Source organism: Ictidomys tridecemlineatus, chromosome 5 (genome assembly GCF_052094955.1).
Source record: "Ictidomys tridecemlineatus isolate mIctTri1 chromosome 5, mIctTri1.hap1, whole genome shotgun sequence".
Taxonomy (NCBI): Eukaryota; Metazoa; Chordata; class Mammalia; order Rodentia; family Sciuridae; genus Ictidomys; species Ictidomys tridecemlineatus.
Window position 1 is genome coordinate 109471093 of NC_135481.1, and position 25632 is coordinate 109496724.

The 25632-nt window shown below is 35.2% G+C and overlaps 2 protein-coding genes across 29 annotated transcripts in view; one reads left to right on the forward strand and one right to left on the reverse strand.

The window, feature by feature from the left end:
• Zc3h14 (zinc finger CCCH-type containing 14) overlaps positions 1–25632 on the forward strand; it is a 79697-nt gene that overhangs the window by 49901 nt on the left and 4164 nt on the right. For 13 of the 15 annotated variants that reach the window (XM_078050680.1, XM_078050686.1, XM_078050681.1 and 10 more), the window contains one exon: positions 209–25632. This exon is cut by the window's right edge and continues 4164 nt beyond it. In XM_078050680.1, coding sequence (XP_077906806.1) covers positions 209–215 — 7 coding nt within the window. In that variant the 3' untranslated portion in view covers positions 216–25632. The remainder of the gene's footprint in view (positions 1–208) is intronic. The other 2 variants (XR_013439201.1, XR_013439202.1) reach the window with 2 other exon arrangements.
• Positions 1–25632, reverse strand: part of Eml5 (EMAP like 5) — a 182609-nt gene continuing 156977 nt past the window's right edge. For 9 of the 14 annotated variants that reach the window (XM_078050669.1, XM_078050671.1, XM_078050670.1 and 6 more), the window contains 12 exons: positions 23560–23658; positions 19955–19975; positions 14647–14820; positions 13619–13827; positions 11327–11484; positions 9740–9854; positions 8859–9047; positions 8532–8704; positions 7185–7347; positions 6489–6592; positions 5415–5568; positions 1–4822 (listed from right to left, as the gene is read on the reverse strand). In XM_078050669.1, coding sequence (XP_077906795.1) covers positions 4655–4822; positions 5415–5568; positions 6489–6592; positions 7185–7347; positions 8532–8704; positions 8859–9047; positions 9740–9854; positions 11327–11484; positions 13619–13827; positions 14647–14820; positions 19955–19975; positions 23560–23658 — 1727 coding nt within the window. In that variant the 3' untranslated portion in view covers positions 1–4654. Of the gene's footprint in view, positions 4823–5414; positions 5569–6488; positions 6593–7184; positions 7348–8531; positions 8705–8858; positions 9048–9739; positions 9855–11326; positions 11485–13618; positions 13828–14646; positions 14821–19954; positions 19976–23559; positions 23659–25632 lie in introns of those variants that run through there. The other 5 variants (XM_021723827.3, XM_078050668.1, XR_013439198.1 and 2 more) reach the window with 5 other exon arrangements.

Below are 25632 nucleotides of genomic sequence, written 5' to 3' on the forward strand. Positions count from 1 at the left end.
GAAGTTTGAACATAATTTATTGTGGCCTATATTTGAGTTACATATTTTGTTTTATAAAATTCACTTTTTTTTTTTTTTTAAAAAACAAAGTCTGATGTAACTGCATGACCAATATTCCTTGTCCAAAGATACTCCTTAGCTGGCTGAATGATAAATCTGGATACAAAGCAGTTTATTAAAAGTGTTTTTTTGGTTTTTGTTTATTTAGTGAATGACGCCCAGTCCTATCTGGTGGAAGATCATGCAGTTTGAAAGGTTCCATCTACTGATGAAAGATAATTCTACAGAATTTGTCGAATCTTTGAAACTTGGAATATATTGCTTTCATAACATGAAGTTTATTGTCTATCTGAAGTGTCTAATTTTTCAAGTTTGTAAGTTTATTAAGTAGTTTTAACATTGGGTGTTTTGTTGTTGTTTTGATTATGAAAAGATAGTTTAAGGAAAAGCTAAATTCTATTAAAACATTTGAGGCATGTTTGTACACTGCTGCTTCGGTCTCAGCACATGCCATCATTGTTAGTGATGGTTCTTTCAGTTTAGGACCACTGGAGTGTTGTTATTTTGAAAGCGGAATTGCTTTCACTCTTCCCAAAGATGATATGATGTTTGTAGTCCACCATGAAAATAGGAGTGACCAAAGTATCGAGGCAGCTTAAAATAGTCACTCAAATCTGTTTTAATTTTTAAAAGAATTTAGTTAGAAAAACATGGTAGTACAGGCCTCTGAGTTTGAGTGCCACTTTGGTGCAGTGGTCCCTAGGTCCCTTGCCTTCTGTGAAAGGAGTGGGATGGGCATAAACATGAAAGCAATTGTAATGACAAGTGCAAAAAATATGAACAATTCCTTAAAATACTTTCATTTACTATTAACATACTTTTTAAATAAACTTTTTGGGGAACTACATTGTCACAAAATATACAAAAATTTTTACAAGTATATACATTAGGATCAGAGAAAACAAACTTTTAAACAGATTATAAATATATATTCCCACATTCTGAAAAATAACATTCTCAGAAATAACTCCACAGAAAATACACTTGGTTACTACTGAAGATCATTTTTGAAATGTAAAAATTAGATTTAAGTCATATTTTTAAATGACAGAGCTATATAATTACAGAGATCAGATGGGTAAACTGCAAGATAGGATGAAACTTTTGGCCTACTGTATTTATTGAGTTTTGCGTGTGGTTTTTAAAATTGTTAAGGCAAGATGTGTCCAATGCTTTAGAATTAAATAACAAACAGATAATTGATTTCATTAATGTATAGTAGTGTTTTTAAAAATTAAATCTTAAAAAGTGGTTAGTAAAGAGTGAATTAATGCAGAAGGGATAATAAAGATTCAGATGTTTTCAGGACCAAATTAACTGTTTAAAAAAAAAATTGACTTAGTCATATTCTTGAAGGATGGATAATAAACCCACATCTATAAAAAGCATTTTAAGATCATAAAGCCAGCCTTCTACTGTTGTGATCATTGGTTTTTCCATTGGGAGAAGAAACAACTAGTTGTTAAACCATTTGGTGAGCTGCACTTGGCTGTGGAGATCCCAAAATGAAGACTTGAAACACTGAAAGAACAAAGTACACAAGGGCAGTACAACCACTGTGCTAGGCTAGGTGAGGTGACAGTCCCCTTCATTCTCAGAGTGCTCCACTGAATTTAAGGCATTTGTTCATTCCAGTGTTGATGCTTTGCATCTCTGCAGAAGAAATTTGTTTTTAAATGATTTATTTAAACTATCATTTATAAATGGTTTCTAGATTTCATAGTTCCATTGGAACAAGGGCTTAAGTGGTTAAGCGCAAATCTTTTACATGCTAAAATCTGATTGTTTTAATATTTATCTTTCAGTTTGTGGGGGCAGCTTAAAATTGACCCTAAAATATTTGTTGGTTGGTCTAACAGAGTCTAAAATGAACCACTATAAAAACAGAAGGGGATGAATATGGTTGGTGATAATGAAGTAAATAATACCACAATGTGGGGTGTGCTTTGGCATGCATTTATAGACATAAAAGAATTGGGACTACAGTGGCCACCAGTCTCAAGTTGTAAATTCAGGAGCATAGATGCTGCACACAAAAATAATTCTCTAGGTTAAAAAAATATAGGGCAGATTTTATGTGGTCATATTACACCTTCCCTTAGTTGATGGCTAATACAGCAAGGTGGTAAGATGCCCACTTAAGTCAAGGTGACCTTCAGTCAGGAAACTGCCATAGCAGTGATTAAGTGATTAAGGCTGACTTATGAGGTTGGTCACTTTGATGGACAAAAATGCAATGGAAGCAGTTTGTGCTATATAGATTACTTCCTTAAGAATATAGTTTGACTACATTGTGATGCAATTGAAATTTTTCTCTTCCTCATAACAACACACTTAATAATGAAAATTTAAAACTACAACAGGCTCAAATTTGCAGTAATTTTCTTTTTACATGAGGTTGGCCCTGGGTGCCTTTTCCTTTAATTTTATAAAATATGTTGAATAGAATTAATATAATCTAAAGTTTTGTTTAATTTAGGAAATCCCCTCCCCTTTCTTTTGTGATGGGATATAACCTCCAAGGCCTTGTGCACGCTAGGTAAGCACTGCTTCCACTGAGCAATACCCCCACAACCTTATTTTAATTTTGAGATGGGGTTTTGAGTTGCCCAGGCTGGCCTTGAACTTGTGATCCTCCTGCCTCAGTCTCCTCAGTAGCTTGCATTGGAGTTGTACACCTCTATCCTTGGTTTAGGGGCATTTTATTTATTTATTTTTTGGTACTGGGAATTGAACCCAGCCTGGGATGCTTAACCACTGAGCCACATCCCCAGCCTTTGAGACGGGGTCTAAGTTGCTGAAGCTGACCTCAAAACTTGCAATCCTCCTGCCTCATCCTCCCAAATCACTGGGATTTACAGATATGTGCTACTACACCCAGCTAGGACAATCTTTTATTGTGAATAATGACAGAATATAGTTTATGTGTCAAGTTTCTTTAATCCCTCATTCAACCCTTGAGAGGCAGCTATTTCACTTTTAAAACTGACCAGGTTCAATCACTGAGGAGGCTTTCTTTGATGTAATTTAGTCATTTTAGTATTCCCAGTGTTGGCCACAGAAAATAGATATTGGGAATCTTCATTATGTATTACCAAACTAAACTAGGAATCCCAGAAATCTAAGGGTTTCTATTACCTATTATACTATAAAAGATAAAATAACAGTAAATTAAAAATGTATAGGACCAGTAGTACATCTTTAACTTCTTTACATTTAGAAAAATATATTTTTAAACAGCACTCTATTTAATTTTCAGTCTTCAAGAATCAGTAGATAGACTAAAACATCAAATTCCTGAACAATGATTACTGATCTTTGGCAGCATTTAAAGTTAAAAGGACTGTGGATTTACAAGTTCAACCTCAATCCACTAAGAAGGGATTCTGACAAGTTTTCAAATGGACCTAGGTTCATATATTTTGGAAATTAGCTGATGGAGGGGTGGCAATATGTCTAACTAAAATTTTCCCAATAGAAAAAGCTATAAAAGTTTAATAATACCAATAATTATTAAATTATATGTTTGTGTGAATTTAATGTTAATCAAATGTTTATAGCGTATATCTTTAATATGCAGTGCTTTCTTCCACTTAAATACTATTGTTATCTGAAAACCTTTAAAAAAAAAAAACTCCAAAACTGTAGACTACTGGAAATGATTGTTCATCATACTGCCTTCCTAATAATGAGGCTATAATCTTAAAATTTCAAATATAGAGATGGCTTTTAAACAAAAAGATTTGACAGCTTAGAAGTGAAAATATAGCAAGTCATACACTACTAACTTTGGATTTGTTCCTCAATTCAAACTACAAGGAGAAATGTCCTTTATAAAAAAAGGGTGTTATTAATGTATGAGATACATTCTCCAGGAAAACTTGTGTTTGTTTCCATAGGGAAAATGTTTGCCTTTTGAAAACTGCTCTGCTAGGGTGAGGTGGCTTTTCCTTTCTAAATGGAAATGCAAGAATAAAATACTTAATTGGACAATGAATCTTGAAAAGAAAATGGAAGTGTTAAAAGGAAACAGTTTTCCTAAAAGGAAGATGAAAATTTTCCGAGTTGGGTTTTTACATTTTGTAGTCTTTTGAGGAGTGCTATACCCTACATCTCCCCAACAGGTTTGCCAAAATTGTACTCCTCAATAATAATGGGGTGGCTTTTATCAACGAGTATTCAATCCTTCCTTCATTGTAATTATCTGGCAGTGAATGAATTATGGACAGTGTGTATAGCAAATGTTTTGAACTTAGCAATCTTCTATTAGTCTTGATGATTCTGGGCATCTCTCCCCGTTAGTCTGCACTTAGCACCACTTGACCATGCAGAGTTTGGTTTTGGTTGTTTTTCTTCTTTGTAATTCTGATCTCTAACGACTGTTAATATGTGTTGTCTTCCCAACATCCATTCTTTCAGTGAGGCATATGTACACATTTCCAGACAAATAAACTGCAATCAGAAAAAAAAAAAATGTAAGGGAGTTCATTACATCTCTAGATTTTCAGAAGTTTGTATTTCCCATTAACTCTTTATTCTGTATTTGCATAAGTATATACTACCTTTAGAAAATGCTGAGTTTATTAACCAGAGCTTACAGAAGTTTTATATTAAATAGTAAAAAGATAGTCTGCTCTTCTTGGACTAAGAAAGCTACTGACCTGCAATCATCACCTCCAGCGCTGATAACATGTCGATCACCATTAGTAAAGCGAATATTTGTCACATGGGGTGAGTGACCCAAGAACCTTTTGTGCTTTGCCTAAAGAACAATGACAAACAAAACTCAGGACATTTTATTTAACAAAAATTAAAAGTTACTATTAGGAACCATAAACTTTTAATCACAAGAACTATGGAGAGAGGGGAGTTAGGACCACACTCAATGATTAAAATTTTCTCTCAGAGATAGTAACAGATCTATACTTAAAACAAACCAGGTTATCTGGGCAGTCAGATGTCTTCAGGTCTCGGAAAGATTTTAAGAAAAGCATTGGAAATTTGATAACTGACTTTTAAAGGTTTGCTAAAAAGATCATCAGAGGTGTTATTGGAGGGAGACCCTTTTAGTTGTTGATGGACCTTTATTTTATTTATTTATATTGGTGCTGAGAATTTAATCCAATGCCTCACATAGCTAAGCAACAGCTCTGCCACTGAGCCACTATCCCAGCCTGACATTTATTTTATTTGCGGTAATGGATTTAGGAGACTTGAAAAAAGGGTGCAGAAATTTGAAAGTATGAAACATTTGAAAAGTTGAGTCCAAACATTTGAATATTTCCAAAAAAGTACTAATGATCACATCTAAGCTATTTGTAAAATGATAAAAATACTAAACAAAACAAACTTACAAATTTTTCCGGACATGGGAAGTCAAATAATTTAACCATGCCAAAGTCATCTCCTGTTACAAGGCTGATTCCTGAATGAGATACACAGGCACAGTTGACATCGGCTTTCTCGGCATGCCTGGACCAGATTCCCATAACTTCATCTCCTAGAATACTAGAGAGAAAAAGAACATTCACAGAGCAAACACAGATGGGTTCACTATCCTGAAAACAATCAGTCTGTATATTATCCTGTCATTTAAAATAAAACAAGTGAATTATAAGTATAAGGCAGGTTGGAGGACTGGATTTCATCTGGATGTTAACTCCTACCTTTTAAAAATTGAAGTTCTATAATAAGGGTTTTTAAAATTATCCTTTTAAAAATCCAGTTAATACTTTAGGAAAGCTGACTGAATTATTTTTCAAATTAAAAGTGATATCTATGCTATAGGAATTTGTCATTTTTCATTGACCAAAAGGATGGATGCTCCTGGTGACCTGTCATACAGCCAGCAAATTTATCAAATAGATAAGCTTCATTTCTAACAACTCCAGTGTAACATTCCTTTAAGTAGAATAATATTACATTACTTAATAGCACCTAGCATGTATTTTTTATTGCCTGTTTTAATTTTAAAAAAGATTTTTGTATTTGTTGTACCAAGAATTGAAGCTAGATCTATCCCTTGACCCTTCAAAAAAATTTTTTTTGAGACAGGGTTTTTGTTGAGTTGCCTAGACTGGCTTAGCCTTGAGATCCTCCCAAACCACTGGGATTATAGGTATGCACCTTTGCACCTGTCTTTAAATGTTCAGGAACATATCAGGGCATTTTAAAAATCATAACTTCGATTTTTTTTTTAAAATTACTTTATAACTTGGTAAATCATGGAGACTGATAAAGCATGTAAATATGTTCAATTCAAAGGGATGCAGCATGAACATAAAATTATTTTCCTAAGAGTTCAAGATATGGTAACAGAAACATGGAACTCAATTACTATTCCCTTGTGGAATAGCTCTTAACTATTTAGAAACAGGATTTTCCAAGTTACCTAAAAAGTTGCTTCTGCCATTTCATGCAGTATTTACCTAGTCCATGTAGCCCAAGTAATTCTGTCAATGGCAGCATGATCCAGAAGATGTTTTCCTGAAGGCACTTCATAGACAAGCCGTTTATAGCAACCACTAGAGACCTTTTGTCAAATTAAAGTGAGATGAGAATCCCATTAGGTGAAGGCAAAATCCATAAGGGGTTTATAGAATACTGGCAAATTGCTACTTTGTTTTACATATTTTAATGTGAAGAATGCCAAAGTCACTATGGGGAAAAGGATAAGTGGGAAGGAAATGCAGAGATGTAGGCCAGAGTAGTAGATGTATAGGATGAACACATCTCAAGGCTCAAAGTGCAACACGAGAACTACAGGTAGTAAAATTGTATTGTATTTGATACTCGTGCTGAATTAGTAGATTTAGCCAGTCTTGCCACAAAAAGAGAAATGGGTTTCTGAGATGATGAATATGTTAATTTTCTTCACTATAGTAACTTTTACTTTCACTGTAGCAACACTGTCTATAAATATGTATTCCATAACATGTTGTGTACCTTAAATAGAGTGAAATTTATTTTTAAAAAAGAATGGGGTATTACAGATTTGTAATGCAAAAATGATGAGTGGTAACAAAAGGCAAGAGCTGAGAAGCCCTGGAACTCTGCTTTAAATGCATTCAGCGTAAAAGCAGAAATAACCTTGTAAACTGGGTATATGGTATTAGGTGCCATACCTGGAGATATCTGCTATCTGCAGAGAAGTCCATTTGAATGACAAAGCTTGGGATGTCTTTGCAATAGCTGATTCTGTTAAGGGTGGGGCCCAATGTTAGGTCATAAAAATCCACTGAGTTCTCACTAGAACCAACTGCCAGATATCGGGAATCTGGACTAAACCTGAATATATAACAAAATGTAAAAAAAATACATTAGATCATAAGAAATAGTTTAAATATTTAGATATTTAAGAAATTTCCTTTCTAGCTCTTGAAAGTAAGTTTGTGATACGGTATCAAATTTGTCTGACACAACTGACCATGTATACGGCGACTGTATTAAATGAAATAAGAAAGTTTTATATTTCATTTGAATATTCTATTGTTATCACCCAATACTTTTTAAAATATCTTTTAAAAAATCCATTACCATTCCATAATTATTAATATAATTCACTAAGATAGGATTCTTTCAGCTGGAAAAATGATATCTTAAAGCTGCTTTAAGAACATAGTCTAGCTCAGCTTGCTTCAGCTTGTTGAGATGAAGTGACTAGTTGAAGCTTGGAAGAACTTGTGTTAAAAGACAGAGTGAAATACAATTTGCCTGGTAAGCATGGGAGACAGCCTGAGACAGTCTGAGAATGTTCTATGAGTCTTGTTGAGATAACTTAGGGACATGTAGGGGCAAGGAAAGCCACTTTTACTGTTTTTACACACTAAAGTTCTGAGCAGGTTTCGTTTATGAAAGGACTTTACTGGTGAAGAAAGCACACTTTGACAGATGCAGTAATTTCATCTACTGATCACAGAGAAGTGCCCAGTGAAGTGGCAGCTCAGTTAAATAAGCGTAAGCACTGAAAATTAAAATTTCCAAAAAAAAGTTTGATTCCGATTCTGGAACCTGAAAGGTGTTCAGCGCTGACAGACTGAATGAACAAGAAATGGGAATCCAGAGAAGGTACATTAAAAGCAAAAAAGGAGAAACATGAAGGGAAAGATCACAGAGGATAATCTGTGAAGCCTAACTGATAGTAAGAGAAGCTATGTTTGGGGTTATAACTTTTGTTTTTACAACTTCTAAAGGGCAGGTGACTCTTGTATTAAGAATAAGAGTTCATAATGAATTTGCTGTACATGTTTAGTGTGTAACATTACCTAGTACTTCGTATTATAAAGCACTGGTTGGTGCCCCTTGATTAAACATTGCAAAGAGAATTAAGTATATAAGTGGCCACATTTCAGCATACAATTTACATAGAATGCTATAAGTCACATGGCCTTTTTTGAAGGTGTAGATAAGGTTTTTTGCAAGCTGGGCCCATTTAATTAATTTCAAAAATTCTATTTCATTTGTCAACTAACCTGATATCATGGATTGCACATCGTCTATCTCTCTTCTTTCCCCATATTTTTAGAGAGCTCACAAGTAAAATAATAAATTCTCCATTTTTCATTCCAATAGCCACCATGTCCCCTTCAGGGCTATAACACACAGTACGAGCAGCATGTCCCAAATTCACTTTGTTTAACATCTTCTGTATAAGAAGCAAAACAGTCACAGAAGACCAAGTTAGAAGTACTTAAAAATTTAGCCAGTTTCCTCCCAAAATTCTCAACATAATTCTGAGTACTAGCAATTTAGGGTTTCCACTTCTTAGAAACTAACATTTTTTAAAAAGTTGTACCTACTTTGTCAGCAATATCCCAGAGTCTCACTGTCCCATCCTCTGCAGCAGAAAGGAAAAAATCCCTGGAAGGATGTGTTGCTAGCCCCCAGATCGGTCCATCCACATGTCCGCTAACCAAAATATTACATGCTGCATTTTTCTCTCCAACTTCAATTATTTCGGCATTCCTTGTCCCAACTAGTATCTTGCCCTGAAACATAAAAGGGAATGATATATGTAATGTACCACAACAGGTACATGCTTTGAGCTAATTTAGTCACAAGCCCATCATTAGCTCATGTGAATTTTTCTGTGCCTATAGGCACACATCAGCAAGACCCCTGAGCTGGGGTGCATAGTTGAGTCCATGTGAAGAGAATACACCTAGATTCTTAAATAATCCGAGTTGTGACTTTGTGATAGTCTAAGGATGTCCAAAAAGGGGTATAAGTACATTGAGATATAGGAAGATAGAACTGGAATTTTTAAAGAGCAAGTATAAATAAGCTAAGCTAATATTTGAGTAAGCAGAATGAGGTTAATGCACATACATGATTTATAAACACACTTAATGAGGGCACACATGCTCCACAGTTTTTATAGGAATGTATGTTTTTACAAAGTGTTTACAGCTGTCTAATCAAAATGAGTCAACTAGCAGGGATTTTCAATTCTGTCTACCACAGTTAGCAGATTTAAGAAAGGAAACCCTGTTTAGACAGAATGGCTTCCCATCTTATGTACTGCACTGGCATCAACTACGGAACTCAAAGTGGAGTGATAACTAGCAAGTGAACCCATCCTCATGTATTATTAAATATTGTCCATTAAATCAACAATGTGAGAGAATCAGTAAAAACTGCTGTTTTCTGCTACACCATATCAGGTCAAGGAACATCTTACTTTGCCTCTGCACACGGAACGAACACAGTCTGTGGCTTGTCCTGTCTCAAGCCTGAAGGCCCGGCATCGTCTCAGTTCCTGATCCCACAGTTTAACTGCTCCTCCTTCTTTTGACCTAAGTAAATAAAAACCAAACCCCAAAAGTATCTTAGTAACTATTATAGATAATTTTCATTATAACGAATACTAAATTTTAAGTAGAATACTAAAAAAGCCCTATATAATTTATTATAAATTTCTATGGCAATCTTAGGATTCAGCAAATTTTATTTTGTGAACTTATTCATTTTTCTCTGGCATATCTTGTTTAGCTTCCACCATACATTTTCCTCTTCATAATACTTAAGATGAGCGAAAAACCATTTTTAACATAGGAATTGAAACGTGAAGCAAGATAATAGGATTACAGATGATACACTATAGAGTCTTATTTACTTGGGGGCGCCTTACCATTGAGCTGCATCCCCAGTCTTTTATTTTGAGACAGGTTCTCATAAAATTGCTGATGGTCTCACTAAATTGCCAAGGCTGGCCTCAAATTTTTGAATCTCCTGCTTTAGCCTCCTGAGTTGCTAGGATTACAAGTGCACACCATCATGCCCTGCTATAGAGTTTATTTTTAAGGGCCAAAAAAGAAGCACGTTTTTTTCCTACCACTATCAAGACATCCTATAGTTCAAAGGCTACCAGTGAGAAGTGGTGTGCAAAATGGGGAGATGTGAGAAATACAAGTGTGTAGTTATTTGTAAAAGACAGTCCACTTTTAGATTTTCTCTTGGAATAACTGAACAATGTATTTGTTTTTTGTTGGATAAATTTGCTTGTCTTAGGAGAACATGTGCCTGCATGCCACGATACATTCATTCTTCAGGTGAAAAGGAAATGCTGTTCTTTTAACTGATGAATGTGGGTTCTTTCCATTCCTGTAGTGAAATGTGCTTGTGTGTCACATTCCAACATGTAGATATATCTGGTTACTGCTGGGAGATTTGAAAATCATTCAGAAACAGGTTTCTCCTTACATTTACATATATATTTTTAAATTTTTAGTTGTAGATGGACATAATACCTTTATGTTAATTATTTTTATGTGGTGCTGAGGATCAAACCCAGTGCCTCACACATGGAAGGCAAATAACTGATGCACGCACACAGTCCTGAGGAAACTCAGTTCTTTTTTTTTTTTTTAATTTGTTTTTAGTTGTCAGTGGATCTTTTATTTATTTGTATGCGGTGCTGAGGATCGAGCCCAGGGCCTCACACATGCCAGGCAAGCGCTCTACCACTGAGCTACAACTCCAGCTCAAACTAAGTTCTTATCTGTAAGAAAAATACCTATCTAGACCTAAGAAAAAGTATCTACCATTGGAGTTTAGGTTTATCTACAAGGGGGGAAAAAGCGATTTAAGATTAGGTAGGAGAATCCAGAGAAGGAACATAGAAGGCAATATAGTTGAAGCATATGAGGAGGAAGGCCAGAGAAGATAACCCATATCCTAGAAATAACCAGAATACCTAACTGTGAAAACCCTAGGTAGATGACAAATGCAAGTATTCAGTGAGGCTGTGAAAAGAAAGAGGACTCACGGCCTTTCTTTGCCACCAGTCACAATAAGTCCATCTCGCAGGGTGGTATACATGGCAAACACGGGCCCGTTGTGAGCTCTGGCCACAACTCTACACAATATGTGATCTTTCCACACACAGACATCACCACTGATGGTACCTGTAAACGTCAAGTTATTCTGAAAAGGAGTGGGGAAGGGGGAGATAAACTCATCAAAAGTGCAAAGAGAGTTCAAACAGATGTAATCTGTGAGTGTGTTGCTACTTCATCTGTGATTCAGCATGTGCAAGGTATGGATGGAGAGATGGACCCAAGAGGCAGAACCTGAACTCCAGGCTCAGCTGCCTCATGGCTTTTCCTTTCCCAGTCTGTCACTTAGCTAGGGTAACTTTGGACAGTTCTCTCTTTCTAACTCTAAAATGCTGTAATTCTAATTTATATTCTTTTGTTGGACTGCTTCCTTCCAACTGCTCAATAAATAAAGTTCGCAGATTTAAAAAAAAAAAGGAACAACAAATGAACACTTTTTATTAGGTTCAGCAAAGCATTTTCCCATAGAAAATAAAACTGTTATCTGTACCAGTCATAGGGGGTTTTTAGTTCTGATGATTTCACTCACTTTAGCAGTAGCACTAATTCATGTCTGTCTGCAAGGAGAATGTAAGTTCTGTGGGCATGGAGATGATTTCCCTTTTCTTTTTATAGTTCCTAACATAGACTCAAAGATGCTTAAACTGAAAAATATCACATTTTGCCAAATATGTACCACTTTTATGTTTTTATATGTTTTAACAACTTAAAAAATGCTTAAACTGAGCATAAACTTACTTATATTCTGATTATACTGTTGCTTCATACATTAAAACTCACTTATTCTTAATATTTAATCTTAGTTTATTTTTTTATTGACTATGAGGAATTTTAAAAGTGAAGGAAGTTCATCTACATGGGCAAATGAAATGTCAGAAGCATGTAAATGTGTGGGTTTTCTTCTGGAAATAAACTACTGGTCTAATGTTAAGAATGCCCAGAATGTTCAATTGGAGCTTAATATAGCATGACCAACATTTTCAGTGGCCTTTTCCCCCAAACATAAGTGTAGCTAATTGTTCTAAACTTATTTTTTTTCCTTCCTTCAAATAATTTCATACCTATATAAACACATAATAAGGAAATCTGCTTTGTTGTTGTTTTTATTTCACCAAAGGATTTTAGAAGCCTAGCCAGAGTAAGGTATTAAAGAAAAGACTGGGGATTATAAATTCACCCATGGGCCCATGTAGGACCTAGTAAGGAGAGGAAGAGGGAAGGCTCTTGATCTCTCTTCTGTCAAACCAGAGACTGTGCTTTCTCCTTTTGTCTCTCTACTCCCTTCTTGGCCCAGGACACTTGCAACTATATAAGATGAAAGAAAGCAAAGGAAATCCTAAACCCAGGTCCAAACTTAAATTACTTGAAAATCATGCTTCTTGATTCATTTTTCCTTTTTAAAAAAATATTTATTTTTAGTTGTAGTTGGACACGATTCCTTTATTTTATTTATTTATTTTATGTAGTGCTAAGGATTGAACCCAGGGCCTCACACGTGCTAGGTGAGCACACTGAGCCAAAACCCCAACCCCTCATATTTCTTTTACTCTAACAAAAAAATTTTTTTTTCGTTTGCAGTACTAGGGACTGAATCAAAGGGCTTTACCTATGAGCTACATCCACAGCCTTTTTATTTATTTTTTATTTTTATTTTTTAGTTTTCGGCAGACACAACATCTTTGTTTGTATGTGGTGCTGAGGATCGAACCCAGACCGCACGCATGCCAGGCGAGCGTGCTACCGCTTGAGCCACATCCCCAGCCCGCCTTTTTATTTTTTAAAAATTTAAGACTGTCATTAAGTTACCTAGGCTGGCTGGCCTTGAATTTGTGATCCTCCTGCCTCAGCCTTTTGAGTAGTTGGGATTACAGGCATGTGCCGTTGCACCTGGCTACTCTTAACAAATTTTTAGGTATGTGAAGAACTGTTAGGAAGACAGAAGTTTCAGGATATATATGGTGACAGTTACAAGACTAGTGAAAGCCTTGGAGAACAGCAAAAGCCTAAGGATTCAAATTTTCATCATAATCCTCCCTCAAGAGCTTTCTTTCCCACTCCCTCATTTCTGAAACTATCAGACTTTTGAAAAATGAAATACATGCCTGACTAGGACATATAGTGATCAACAGATTACCTGCCATATTAACATTGATGTGGCTTATTTCAGGCAAGAAAATTGGTAGTCAAAATTACACCCCTACACAACATTTTAAGAGACATACTGCACCAAATGCAACAGCAAGCATGGTCTGCATCCGGGCATCTTCCAGTGTGTTCAGCAGCCCTTTTTTGCTAAGAAGAGCCCTTCCTGCCAGGGTCCAGAACTTCACGTGTTTTACTCCCACAGAGACAAACTGGGTATCTGAATCTGGTCGGAATTCTGCTACAAAAATACGTTGGTTGTGCCCCACTCTGCTGGCAATCTTGGCACCTGATAAGAAGATACAACGAAATTATCCAAGTTAATATAAGAACCTAGCTAATCAACAGGCATGTTTGGGGGCTAGAGATGTAGTTCAGTGTTAGAGCTTATGGCTTATATCAATCCTCAACATGGGGGGGAGGCACTGTTTTAGATACATTTTTAATTGTTATATAATTAAATATTTGTTAAAAATACATGAATTTTTAAAAAATGCTTATTAAAGGGAGGGCTGTGGTCCTTGCTCTGTTACCAAGCAATCACATGACTATAATTACTTGGGTAGAAAGTCCTTTATAACTCCATAACTTGAGTTATGTATTTAAAGGGAGCTCCATTACCATTTAAGGGTCATAAAATGATTTTGGGCAACATTCTTTTCTTTTCCCTGTATATTTGGTAATACTATCCTATTGGTCTTCCAATATCATTTAAAATATACTTCATGGGTCAGGAATGCAGCACCTGTCTAACTAGCACTGAGCCTTGGGCTTAATCCCATCACTGCAAACACTCACAGGCATGCACACACACACATTTCATTCTTTATTAAGGTCCTCTAACACCAATCAATCACTAATAATTAGCGAAGATACATATATAGTTTCTTACTGAAAGGAACAGCAGTTAATAATTTTTAATAATAATAATTTCATTAATTTTATGTTTTGTGAACTTAGAATTTCACTGGACTTTTAAAGTGAAACCTACCTATAGGACCACAAACTGTGTGCATGTACTGGATAGAGCTATTGTGAATGATGGTTTCAATCACCAACTTAAGGCAAATATTAAATACATAATTCATATTCACACACATTATCCTACCTTCTTGCCATCTCCAAATGGTAATGGTATGTTCTGGGTCTAGTCCCACAGACAGCAAGAGTTTGCCAGTAGCACTGAAGCTGACCGAACATACTCCCTTTGAATGGTAGCATCTTAGTATAGATAGAGTCTGCTTGCTCACTGCATCCCAGATGTGGATAGAAGGGGCTGTGGCTAAACAAAGATGAAATCCAAAAGTTGGAACTGACTTGTTATAAATGGTTCCATTTCTAAAATATATAAACCCATCTCTGAAACATGGAAAAATGTACCTGAGAAGGAGTATACTTAACAAAGAGTAGCTCAAACTAAGACTAAATTTTTGGAAAACAAAACAAAACCAGAATACTTCTTTAGGCTATATTTCCAATTGCACTTTTGAGAAAATAGCATTTATACAAAAATCAGTCCATCATAACATTAAACAACTTATCAAAAAATAAGGCATGTTTGGGGGCTAGAGATGTAGTTCAGTGTTGGAGCTTATGGCTTATTCTCAACATCAGAGGGGGAAAAGGCACTGTTTTAGACACATTTTAATTGTTATATAATTATATAGAGAGCTATCTACATTTTTATACAATAAATATGTTAAATACAAATATATATTTAGCATCAATGTTACCTGGGAGAGAAATGAAAAGCAGACACAGTTATGAAAAGCAATACTTAGAAAACCACCTGAACAAATCTCAAAAGAAAATTTTGACAATATAGATAGCTACATATTCCTTTATAAGAATTTTTTTAAAAACCCAGAAGTTTAGGGAAAGATAAAACTCAAAATCTTTAAAAAAACAAAAAACTTTAATCATCCTATGCAGTGCTGCTACTACTTAAAAAGTTGCTTCCGGTTCTGTTGTTTGTTTTTTTTTTTTGTAGATTGGTTTTTACAGTGCGGAGGATTGAGCCTCACACATGCTAGGTAAGCATTCTACCATTAAATTACATTCCCAGCTTGATTCTCTGTATTATAAATTAAAATACCATAGCTTTGTATTATTATTTTTCCTGAACTACACTCTATAACTAATTCAGTCTTAGAATGAATGTACTTTGAGTAAAACAATTAAAATACTAAGTGCATTTTCTTCAAATTATACATGTTATACATACTGCAAAAAGAGAGAAATATTAAGACAAGTTGTATTAAATTATTTGATGCAGAAAGAAATTTTGGTATCTAAAAAAATATTTTTCACCATTTGCTATTTATAGAACACAATGGTACATTAAATCTGATAATTCAAGTAAAGCAGTTAAAATTTATTAAATCAGATATTTAAACTTGAGTATCATTAAGTAGAGAGGTTTATGTACCAGTAAAATATCAAAACTATAGAGAACTAGATATAAAAATTTGCCAATAATAAAATAGGTTGTTTGAAAATTTTATTATAATAATTTAAGTACTGGGCTAAAAATGTTCCACATTCACTAAAAGTCAAAGTTTACCTAGGGCATAGTTGAACTGAGTCTCAATAAGGCATGTTAGATGGCTTAAATCGGTCAGAGTAATAGGAAGGATTTTTAGGTGATGGTTCTGAAAGGAGTTTTATTCCTCTTTCCCACTGGATGAAAGCAAGGAAGCATGTGACTTCGAATGCTGCTGCAGCCCTTGAGTGACCACGAATGCAACTGGCCTTATTGGTGAGGCCAATGCTATGCCTGGCAGAGTGGCAAAGAGGGAACATGCCTGGATCCTGGGTCCTGGAAGTGCTCCAGAAGCAGCAGACTCAGGAGACTACCGGCCTTCCTCACTGTTCTTGCTAATAAACATCCTTTTCTGTTGTAGAGGGCACCCAGAGACCCACAAAGCCATCTGATAGACACCCACTACCCCAACAAATACTAAGCAAAAGCAGAGGGAAAACTCTCCTGCCTAAAGGATCAAAGGTATCAAATTCTTAAGTTCCACATATAGTCATGGAGGACTGAAATAACTTTGTCAGAGATAAAAGTATTCCCTTAGTGTCCACTGAAAATACATCTAATGTCTTCAGGGTAATTCCACCATATCTTTTCTACTATAAGTGTTTATCAACCTACATTCCAAAGTAACTATTTGAGAACTTCACTCCTCTTAAAAACAACCCCTGCTTCTCCCCTCCCTACTCTCAGTTGATGACATAATCAGATAGGTGTTTCATTATTTTATCATCCCCAAATCTACCATTTTATATTTGTACCTAAACTGCCTTCATTCTTTATGTATATAGACAGTTCTCCCTGCCCAATGCATTTCCCCCCAAGTATTCGCCCATCTCATTTAGCTAACTGCTCAAGCAAAAAAATAGTATTTAGCCTCACTTTATCTTACCCAAAATCCAACTCATCAGAGAAGATTGCTGGATTTACCTCTAAACTATGTCCCAAGTCTGTCTAGTTTTATCTACTTTCACTCCTGCTACCCTTGTTTGTCTTTTGCTTAGACTATAATAATAGGCTCCTAATTGTCTAACTTCCTCTTTCTCAACAAGCTAGTGGAGGTGGCTTTCTCAAAATACAAATTAGATCATTGTGATATTTAAAATTCTCCAGTGACAGACTGACCTTGACATGAATCCAGATTCCCTCTGGGAGCTGACCCCTCTCCCTCCTTCTCACTGTGGTTATCTCAGCAGCTTTCCCCCAGGCACACTCACTTTCTAGTTTCTTGACCCAGCCTTAGGTTTTACACAGGCTAGAGGTTGGTCATTAGAAGGCCCTGCCTGTGGGCTGGCTCTTGGAGTGTGTAAGAACTTGGCTTCTGAAGTGTTCCTTATGTTATACAACTGCTCTGTCTTGTTAGGGGCACTGACACCTGCTTTCTTCTGGGAGTCTGGTATTTTGGTACTTGTGATTGCACTTCACGTCTATGTGCCCAACCCCAAATAAAAGCCCTGGACTCTGAGTCTTAAGTGGGCTTCCCTGGCAAAACACCCATGTGTATGGCTAGATTAGCTGGTGGGGATAAAGCTGGCCTTGTGGCCCCTGCGGGAGCCAGAAAATCTATGACTGGGTCCTCCAGACTCTGCCTTATTTGTCCTTTTCTCTTGCTGGACAACCAACTCTGAGCACTGCAATTCCTTCCAGTGAATTCTGAATGCATGGTAATTCTTGAGACCCCCAAAATGAGCCTCAGCCTGGAGCTTTCATTCATGTCTTGGCTGTCAATTTACATCATTCCTGGCATGGCTACTGGGATATTAAGCTTGTATTAATAATCTAAATTCATGAAACTGATAATAATTAAGTCAGACGGCAAATAAAACAACTGTTGACAATCACAAAAATTCACGTTCAGTAACAGATGATAGAAATATTTTTCACAAACTACCTGCTGAGAATAAAAAAGTTCCATTCAAGCTTGGTAAATTTATCCAACTATCCCTTTTGCTATTCCCCACATATTTTTTTATCATCAGTTGTGCTATGTCTCAGAACCACTTAAAGTTGTACTAAAATGTTTCCTTATCTTCTTCAAAAATAATTTTTTTGTAGTTCCAAGGAGGCTATTTATAGAGGCTAACTCTTCTGTCTCTTCAGAGTTGGCATCTTGAATAGTGACTGGCTAGTACTTACAGCATCTATCAAACCGTCAAAAGCTAAAGGAAACCACACAAAATAATTTGGTGGTAAAATACTGACATAGGGTTAGGGGATATAGTTCAGTGGAAGAGATTATGCTTAACAATGCACAAGGCCCTGGGTCTGGTCCCCAGCACCAGAAAAAAAAATAATAATGCATACTGTATTATTATTATTATTATTTTGGTACCACGGAACTAACCCAGGCGCACTTAACACTGCTCCACATCCCAGCTATTTTTAAATTTTTTATTTTGAGACAGACCCTCACTAAGTTACTGAAGCTGGACTCAAACTTTCAATCATCCTGCATCAGCCTCCTGAGTTGCTGCGATTACAGGCATGCGCCACCATATCTGGCTATGTAACATTCTTTTAGCACAACTATAGTGTCATTCCATAATAAACACAATTCTTTACCATCTCATTTGAGAACAACATAATCCACACTTCACTGTACCTTAAAAGTATAACATTCAAAATCCACTTTTCTTCCCTCACCCTTGTTTTGACATTATAGAGATGCACTGGTTAAAAAAGAAAGTAAACGTTGTAGTACAGATATATGTGTATGTGTATACATGTGTGTGCGTGTATCTATCTTAAAACCTGTGAAGTTATAATTGTGTCACCGTAACGTATACTGTGTAACTTATGAGACTGTCACAGTCTCTGCAGCCACTCAACTCTACCATTAACAACACAAAAACCACCACAGATACTCTGTAAGTGAGCATGGCTATGCCTAATAAAGCTTGGTTAACAAATACAGAAATCTGAATTTCATATAATTTTCATATGTCATAAAATAGCATTCTTTTAATTTTTCCCAACTACTTAAATTAATAAAACTGGGCTGTACAAAAGCAGGTGGTGGCCCAAATAAAGCCCATGAGCTATGGTTTGCCAACCCCTGCTTCCAGGTGAAACCAAGTAAGCAGTGACCTTGCCTGTTGATTTGAATAAATTAATAGTTGATTTGTCAAATCATAAAATCATATTCTGCCCTGATGGAGGGGAAAGAAACAGATATAAATCTTTTATCAAACTGCTAATTCATATTATATTACATAAATTTAAAATATAGTTGAAAAGGATTAGTTATTGTAATTTCTAAAGAAAATAGCTACACATTGTTAATTTAATTATTATCTTTAATTCATAAAGCTAAGATTAATAATAGTTCTAAATCTTTAAGTGATCTGTTGATTTAATATACACAACTAAGATAGTATGTAAAAACCTGATTTTATTTTTGTAATTTTATTCAGAGTCAATATAATTTATTTATATTTAAGATTAAGTTTTGATCATTTTGATCATTTTTTCCCTTTCCTTTCCCCCCCTTTTTTTTTGTGCTAGGGATTACCTCCAAGCTCTCCCACCTCCACTTTTCCTAACCTTATAATGTTACCAAGTTAGTAACTACTATGAAGAATTCTTGTGATGATTAAATGAGGTAGTATAAGGAAAGTACTTAGATTGGTTCCATGGTTATGGAAAAAAAGGTCAAAACATTCATTTTTTAAAAAATACTATTATTGCAGATTGAGCTCAGTATCGTGTTATTAAACTAATATATTCTTTATTACAAATAATTTACAAACTTTTTGTAGAGTAATAAGATGTTTGATGCAAGTAATAATAGTCACTCAGATATCTTATTTACTTTATAAAAATTTGGGCTACCATTACCAAACAATATAAATAAAACTGAAAATATTAAATTTTTCCTTACCTGACATATCTGCTGAATCACCTATAAAAGAAAGCAACAGAAAAGTTGTTACCAATAAATAACACAAATGCCTTAAAATCTGCAAAACCCATTATCATAAATATTTTTAAAATAACTTAATAAAATATATGTAATCAGTTGTATTACACTGAGTAAACAGAGAGAAGGCAACCATTTCAATTATATGCACATATTAACATTCTATGTATGACCTTTCAATCTTTCTTTGATAAAAACAATTTTCTTCATAATTAATGACTTACATGAAATTGTAATTATAACTTTAAAAATAATATTTATATGATTTAAATTGATAATACACTTATTTTGGGGTCATAAAATGTACCACTTAATGAGTCTTTTGGAATTTTAATGCATCTCTGCCTACAGGGAAGAATTTAATCTAAATCTTCTGAGGGACATGATAGCAAAGATTACAATATAACTCAAGAAAAAAAAATTTTTTTTAAACTAAATATTTTCACTATGAGTTAAAGTTTGCCAAGAAAATATGAATACCTATCTATACTCATTGTATTTGTGGTGAAAATACCTGTTTAAAAAAAAACTTAAAAATTAACAGTCTTTAGGGCTGGGATTGTGGCTCAGTGGTAGAGTGCTTGCCTAGAACGTGTGAGGCACTGGGTTCAATCCTCAGCACCACATAAAAGAATTAACAGTCTTTACCAAAGAAAAAAGGAGTAGGATCAAACCCAGGCCACATGCATGCCAGGCAAGCGCACTATGGCTTGAGCCACATCCCCAGCCCTAATTCTGTGATTTCAAATCCCCAAATGGGGAAGGAGGCTCCCCTATGGAAAGCAATCTCACTGTTCTCATATATACCTTGACCCATGAAATGTAGTTGGAAGATGTCCAGAGTGGACATTCTAAAAGAAGTACTAGAGAAGACTCTGTCAGAATAGGATAGTTTCCAAAACTGGAGAAAAAAAGTTATAGGAAAAAGTGATTACATGTTCTAGGTACCCCCAAAATGAAGACCAATGAGTAGCAATTAGAGAGACATATTTCCATTCTATGTGGAGAACTATTTTATAAATGAGCTTCCTAGGGAGAGGTTAGACTACCATATTAGGCATAAAATAGTGATGGGTTCAATGGATAAAAAGATACATTCGGTCCTGAGATTTAAGATTCTAGTCAAGAAAATAAAAGTCTGAGTGTAACTGGCTAACATACCACAAAGTAAATATTTAAATTTCTTTATGATCCATATAATTTTTTAAAAAAAACCCAACAACTTAAATGGTGTTTTGTGCCTTGTGGGTATTAAATAAGCTTGGCAGCAAAGTGACTACCTATCAGTTCCCTTTAAGAAAAAACATCCCTCTCCATTCTTTGTTCTTCCTTGAGTCCCTCTTATACTTAGTCATCAGTGAAGCATTTTTTGTTAACCATTTTATAAAAAATTACAAGTGAGACAAGGCACAGGGCTACGTGCATGATTTAAAATTCACCTCTGCACTGCAGAGTTTGACTTGGAAAGAGAAGGGAAGACCATGAGCCATTCCACGTTCCCTGAACTGTTGCCTTTCAAAATAAAGGGAAAGAAGTGGAGAAAGGGGCCAAAATTCTGAAAGATTAATGTGTGACTATGACAATACTCAACTAAAAGAAACCTATGGCACTAATATGAGAAAAGTTGCTTAACAAAAGGAGAGCAGAAGAAAGAAAAGAAGAATGAGCAAACAAATAACCATACCTTCTAGAATTCTATTCACAAAATGTAAATTACATTAAAACTGGGATTTTGTCTTTTTATAAGCTGCTAGAAGAATACATTGCACATGGTAGGTGCTTAATAAGTTTGTTGAATAAATAATTTACTCAGTAACAATTAACAGAGCAATAACTATATACCAAGAGATATGAAGCCAGGTGTATGGTCTCTATTCCTTCAGGAGATAGGCCTTATTCCTTGTGCAGAGGAAAACAAGACATCACTTTCAAAGAACTTAGTGCAAATGGGAGTATACATATATATTCCTATACAAAGATTAGAATACTGGGTACTGTAATAGTCTGCTTTCCTTTAAAAGCAGAAAACTGTACAGAAGGAAAAAGAGCAGGGACCCAGGGGGCATAGCAATAGAACCAGGAAAGGCAGAGAACAAGTTTTTGACTAATCAATTCAGTACTTGCATGAAAAAATAAGATATTAAAAGCATAATTTTTTAAGAAAAAGATAGCTAGAAAGCTAGCTTAGCAACCACAACCCCTGAGGTCCAACCAACCCAATGATTTTAAGAACTTTACAAGCTATATGAAAGCTGTGAAGATATGACTGACCAAATCTATAATGTAGTATTCATAGTGATCAATGATTGGTAGATATGTCCAAATAGATCTGCTATCTTCAATCATTTTGGTTGTAAATCTATGGCCTTTAAATTTTTGACCAAGGTTAAAAAAAAATTTAAAAAAGCAAGTAAACAGTGATTCCAGCAACTCAGGAGTCTGAGGCACGAGGATTGCAAGTTCAAGACCAGCTTTGGCAACCTAGTGAGATCCTATCTTGTAGAAAAAAAGGGGAGAGGGAGACTATGCATGTAGCTCAGTGGTAGAGAGCCCCTGGGTTTAATCCCTGGTACTGTAAAACAAACAACAACAAAAACACTTGATGAATCAGATTAATACTAAAGAAAAGGAAAAGACAGTGGGGATTTACAAACATGAAACAAATTTGTTTTTTCACTTTTTTAAAAATATTTTTTTAGTGTAGATGAACACAATATCTTTATTTTATTTATTTATTTATTTTTGTGTGGTGCTGAGGATCACATTTGCTAGGCAAGTGCTCTACCACTGAGCCACAAGCCCAGCCAGGTTCTCACTTTTTTTCTTTTGGTACCAGAGATTGAACCCAGAGGTGCTTAATTACTGAGCCACATCCCCAACCCTTTTTATATATTATTTAGAGACAGGGTCTTGCTGAGTTACTTAGGGCCACACTAAGTTGCTGAGGCTGGCTTTGAACTCGTGATCCTCCTGCCTCAGTCTCCTGAGCTGCTGGGATTACAGGCTGTGCCACCATGCCCAGCTGGGTTCTCACCACTTTCTAGGTTAACCCTTGCTGAAACAGAACTCTCCTCCCCTTAAGGTACTTCCTTTCTGCTTCATATGATACTGAATTAAAATTTTTTTTTGCTAATCAGAAATTCCTGATAAAGAATTAAATCTGAATATTTAAACCACTATATGACAGTTGACTTTTTAAAAAAAATATTTATTTTTTAGTTGTAGTTGGACGTCATACCTTTATTTTATTTATTTTTATGTGGTGCTGAGGATCGAACCCAGGGCCTCGCACATGCTAGGCGAATGCTCTACCACTGAGCATTCAACCCCAGCCCCTATATGACAGTTGATTTTAAATTTAAAATTGTCTGTGCTAACGCAGATAATCAAAATTAGTAAGAGAAGGTACCTAGAAGCAAACCATATGGTATAATTTTGTGTGTGTTTTATGTACACAGAGTTTTGAAGAATCTGTAATTATATTACACCTTAATTTTTCCTAGGATGTTGAATTTATTTGAACAAAAATGCTTCATATTGTTTCTTTTTAAAATATAGAAACATACCTACTTGGCCAGTTGCCACTATGTTGATAAATTTGGGGTGCTGATTTACAGTGAGGCACAGAATATCATCATTATGTTCCTGATAAAAACTTTGAAACCCTATAAAGAAAGAATTTGAGAATTAAGTTAGAAAACTTTTAAGATATAACAACCAAATGCATTTATCTAGCACTATAAACTAACTTATCTGCTTATTCAACACACAGTTTTTGAGTACTTACTATACACATTATCAAAGGATAAAGAATCAGATGTTTTAAAAAGATAGAAATCTGACAGGGATCAACCATATGATCTGAAGGATCAATGGTATGATCCAAGGCTGAAGATGCCAAGTACCACTAAAGACTTAAGAATCAAAATGCCATGGGAATTTAGCACAGGAAGACTTATTCTCATTATGGGAATATGATGCTTCTGCACTGATGCAGACAGATTCTGCAAATGTGAAGGAGGGTGGGGAAGGGCATTTTAGGTAGGTAGAGGAACCCTGAGGAAAGGCACAAAGGCAGGGGTATGCATATATAATGACTCCTTTGGCTGTAGGGTCATGAGGAAGAAAAGTGAGCAATGCAGTTGGAAAGGGAAGTAGGGACTAGAATTATGAAAGATTTTCAAGTCTTATGATCTTTGTTTTGGTTTCCTAAAGAAAAAGATTCACCAGGGTCATACAAAAACCAGAGATAATTTTCCCTTTAATAGTTTGGGCCATATTTATTAATATTTCATATTTATTCTGCAGTCAGTGGAGAGGCTCTAAAGTTTTTTGATCAAAGAATTAATGAATCCCCCAAATAGAAGGGAGACCAATACAGTAGAGGAAAGGGATCAAGAGGGAGGGAGGAAGGGAGAGTGTGGGGAAGTCCTAGGGAATAAAATATACCAATTATGCTATGTCTATGTACAAGTATACCACAATGAATTCCATGCATATATAATTATAATGCACTCATTAAAATAACAATAACAGAAGGGAAGTCAGTAGAGTAGAGCAAGTAGATGGGGGAGGGAGGAGGGAAGGAAAAGAGAAGGTACTAGGGAATAAGATTGATCAAATTATGTTATGTGCATGCACATAACATAGTAATTACCACCACTGTGTATAATTATAATGCACCAATTAAAAATAAAAATGAAATTCTAGTATGATAAAAATGGAAGTAATGTGATTCATCTAGCAGGATTGACAGTGAAGAGATTTCAGGAGACTATGAAAGTACTCTACACAGGAGGCAATAAAAAACTAGGTTTATACAAGTAAAATGATTAGGTAGGACGTGAGGTCAGAACAGTGGGTTGAATCCATATTAGAGGACCCTGAATATCAGGATCTCAAACAAAAGAAAACAAGACTAAAAACTCAATGATTACTTTTAACACACCTACTATTTTAAATTTTTTCTTGATATGAAATATGATTTTTACTTTCCAGGGCTGTGGGTTCAGTTAAAGAAACAAACAACTAATTATGAGCTGTTGGCTAAGTTGGTGGAATATCAGCTAATGAATCTATACTTCCTAGACTATGAGCACAGTAATGTAAACTGGTTGGAAGCCAAATACTAAGAATTGAAGCAGATGCCTCATCTCCCCCTCCATCCTCTCTCAGCACTTCATCATTAGAAAAGTGATTAATTATAAATCAGAAAGCTAAATATCAAACCAAAAGTATAAACATTAAAGTTTATATATATATTTATTCTTTTCATGCTTGTCTCATTTTACTCTTTCCCATTCTCTTGAAGGATATGTGAAACCTCAATTAAAAAGGATTTTCTAAGTAGTACTTTTTAAAATGGCTCAAATTATTAAATGAAAAATTGCATGTAATTCTGGTGAATCCTTTTCTTTAGCAAACCAGAAAAGAAAGATCATATTAATGATTAATACTGACAAGGGGAGGAGGATAATGATGCACATAATTTACTCTTTATCCATTCAGAATGAAACTCAAAGGAAAACCCAAATGACTTATCAGGTAGACTCTGTTTTTGCTTTCAAACTTCATAAAGTTTGCAATCATATGTAATAAAACAGAATTAAAAATAAAATACTTAACATCATTGGATCATA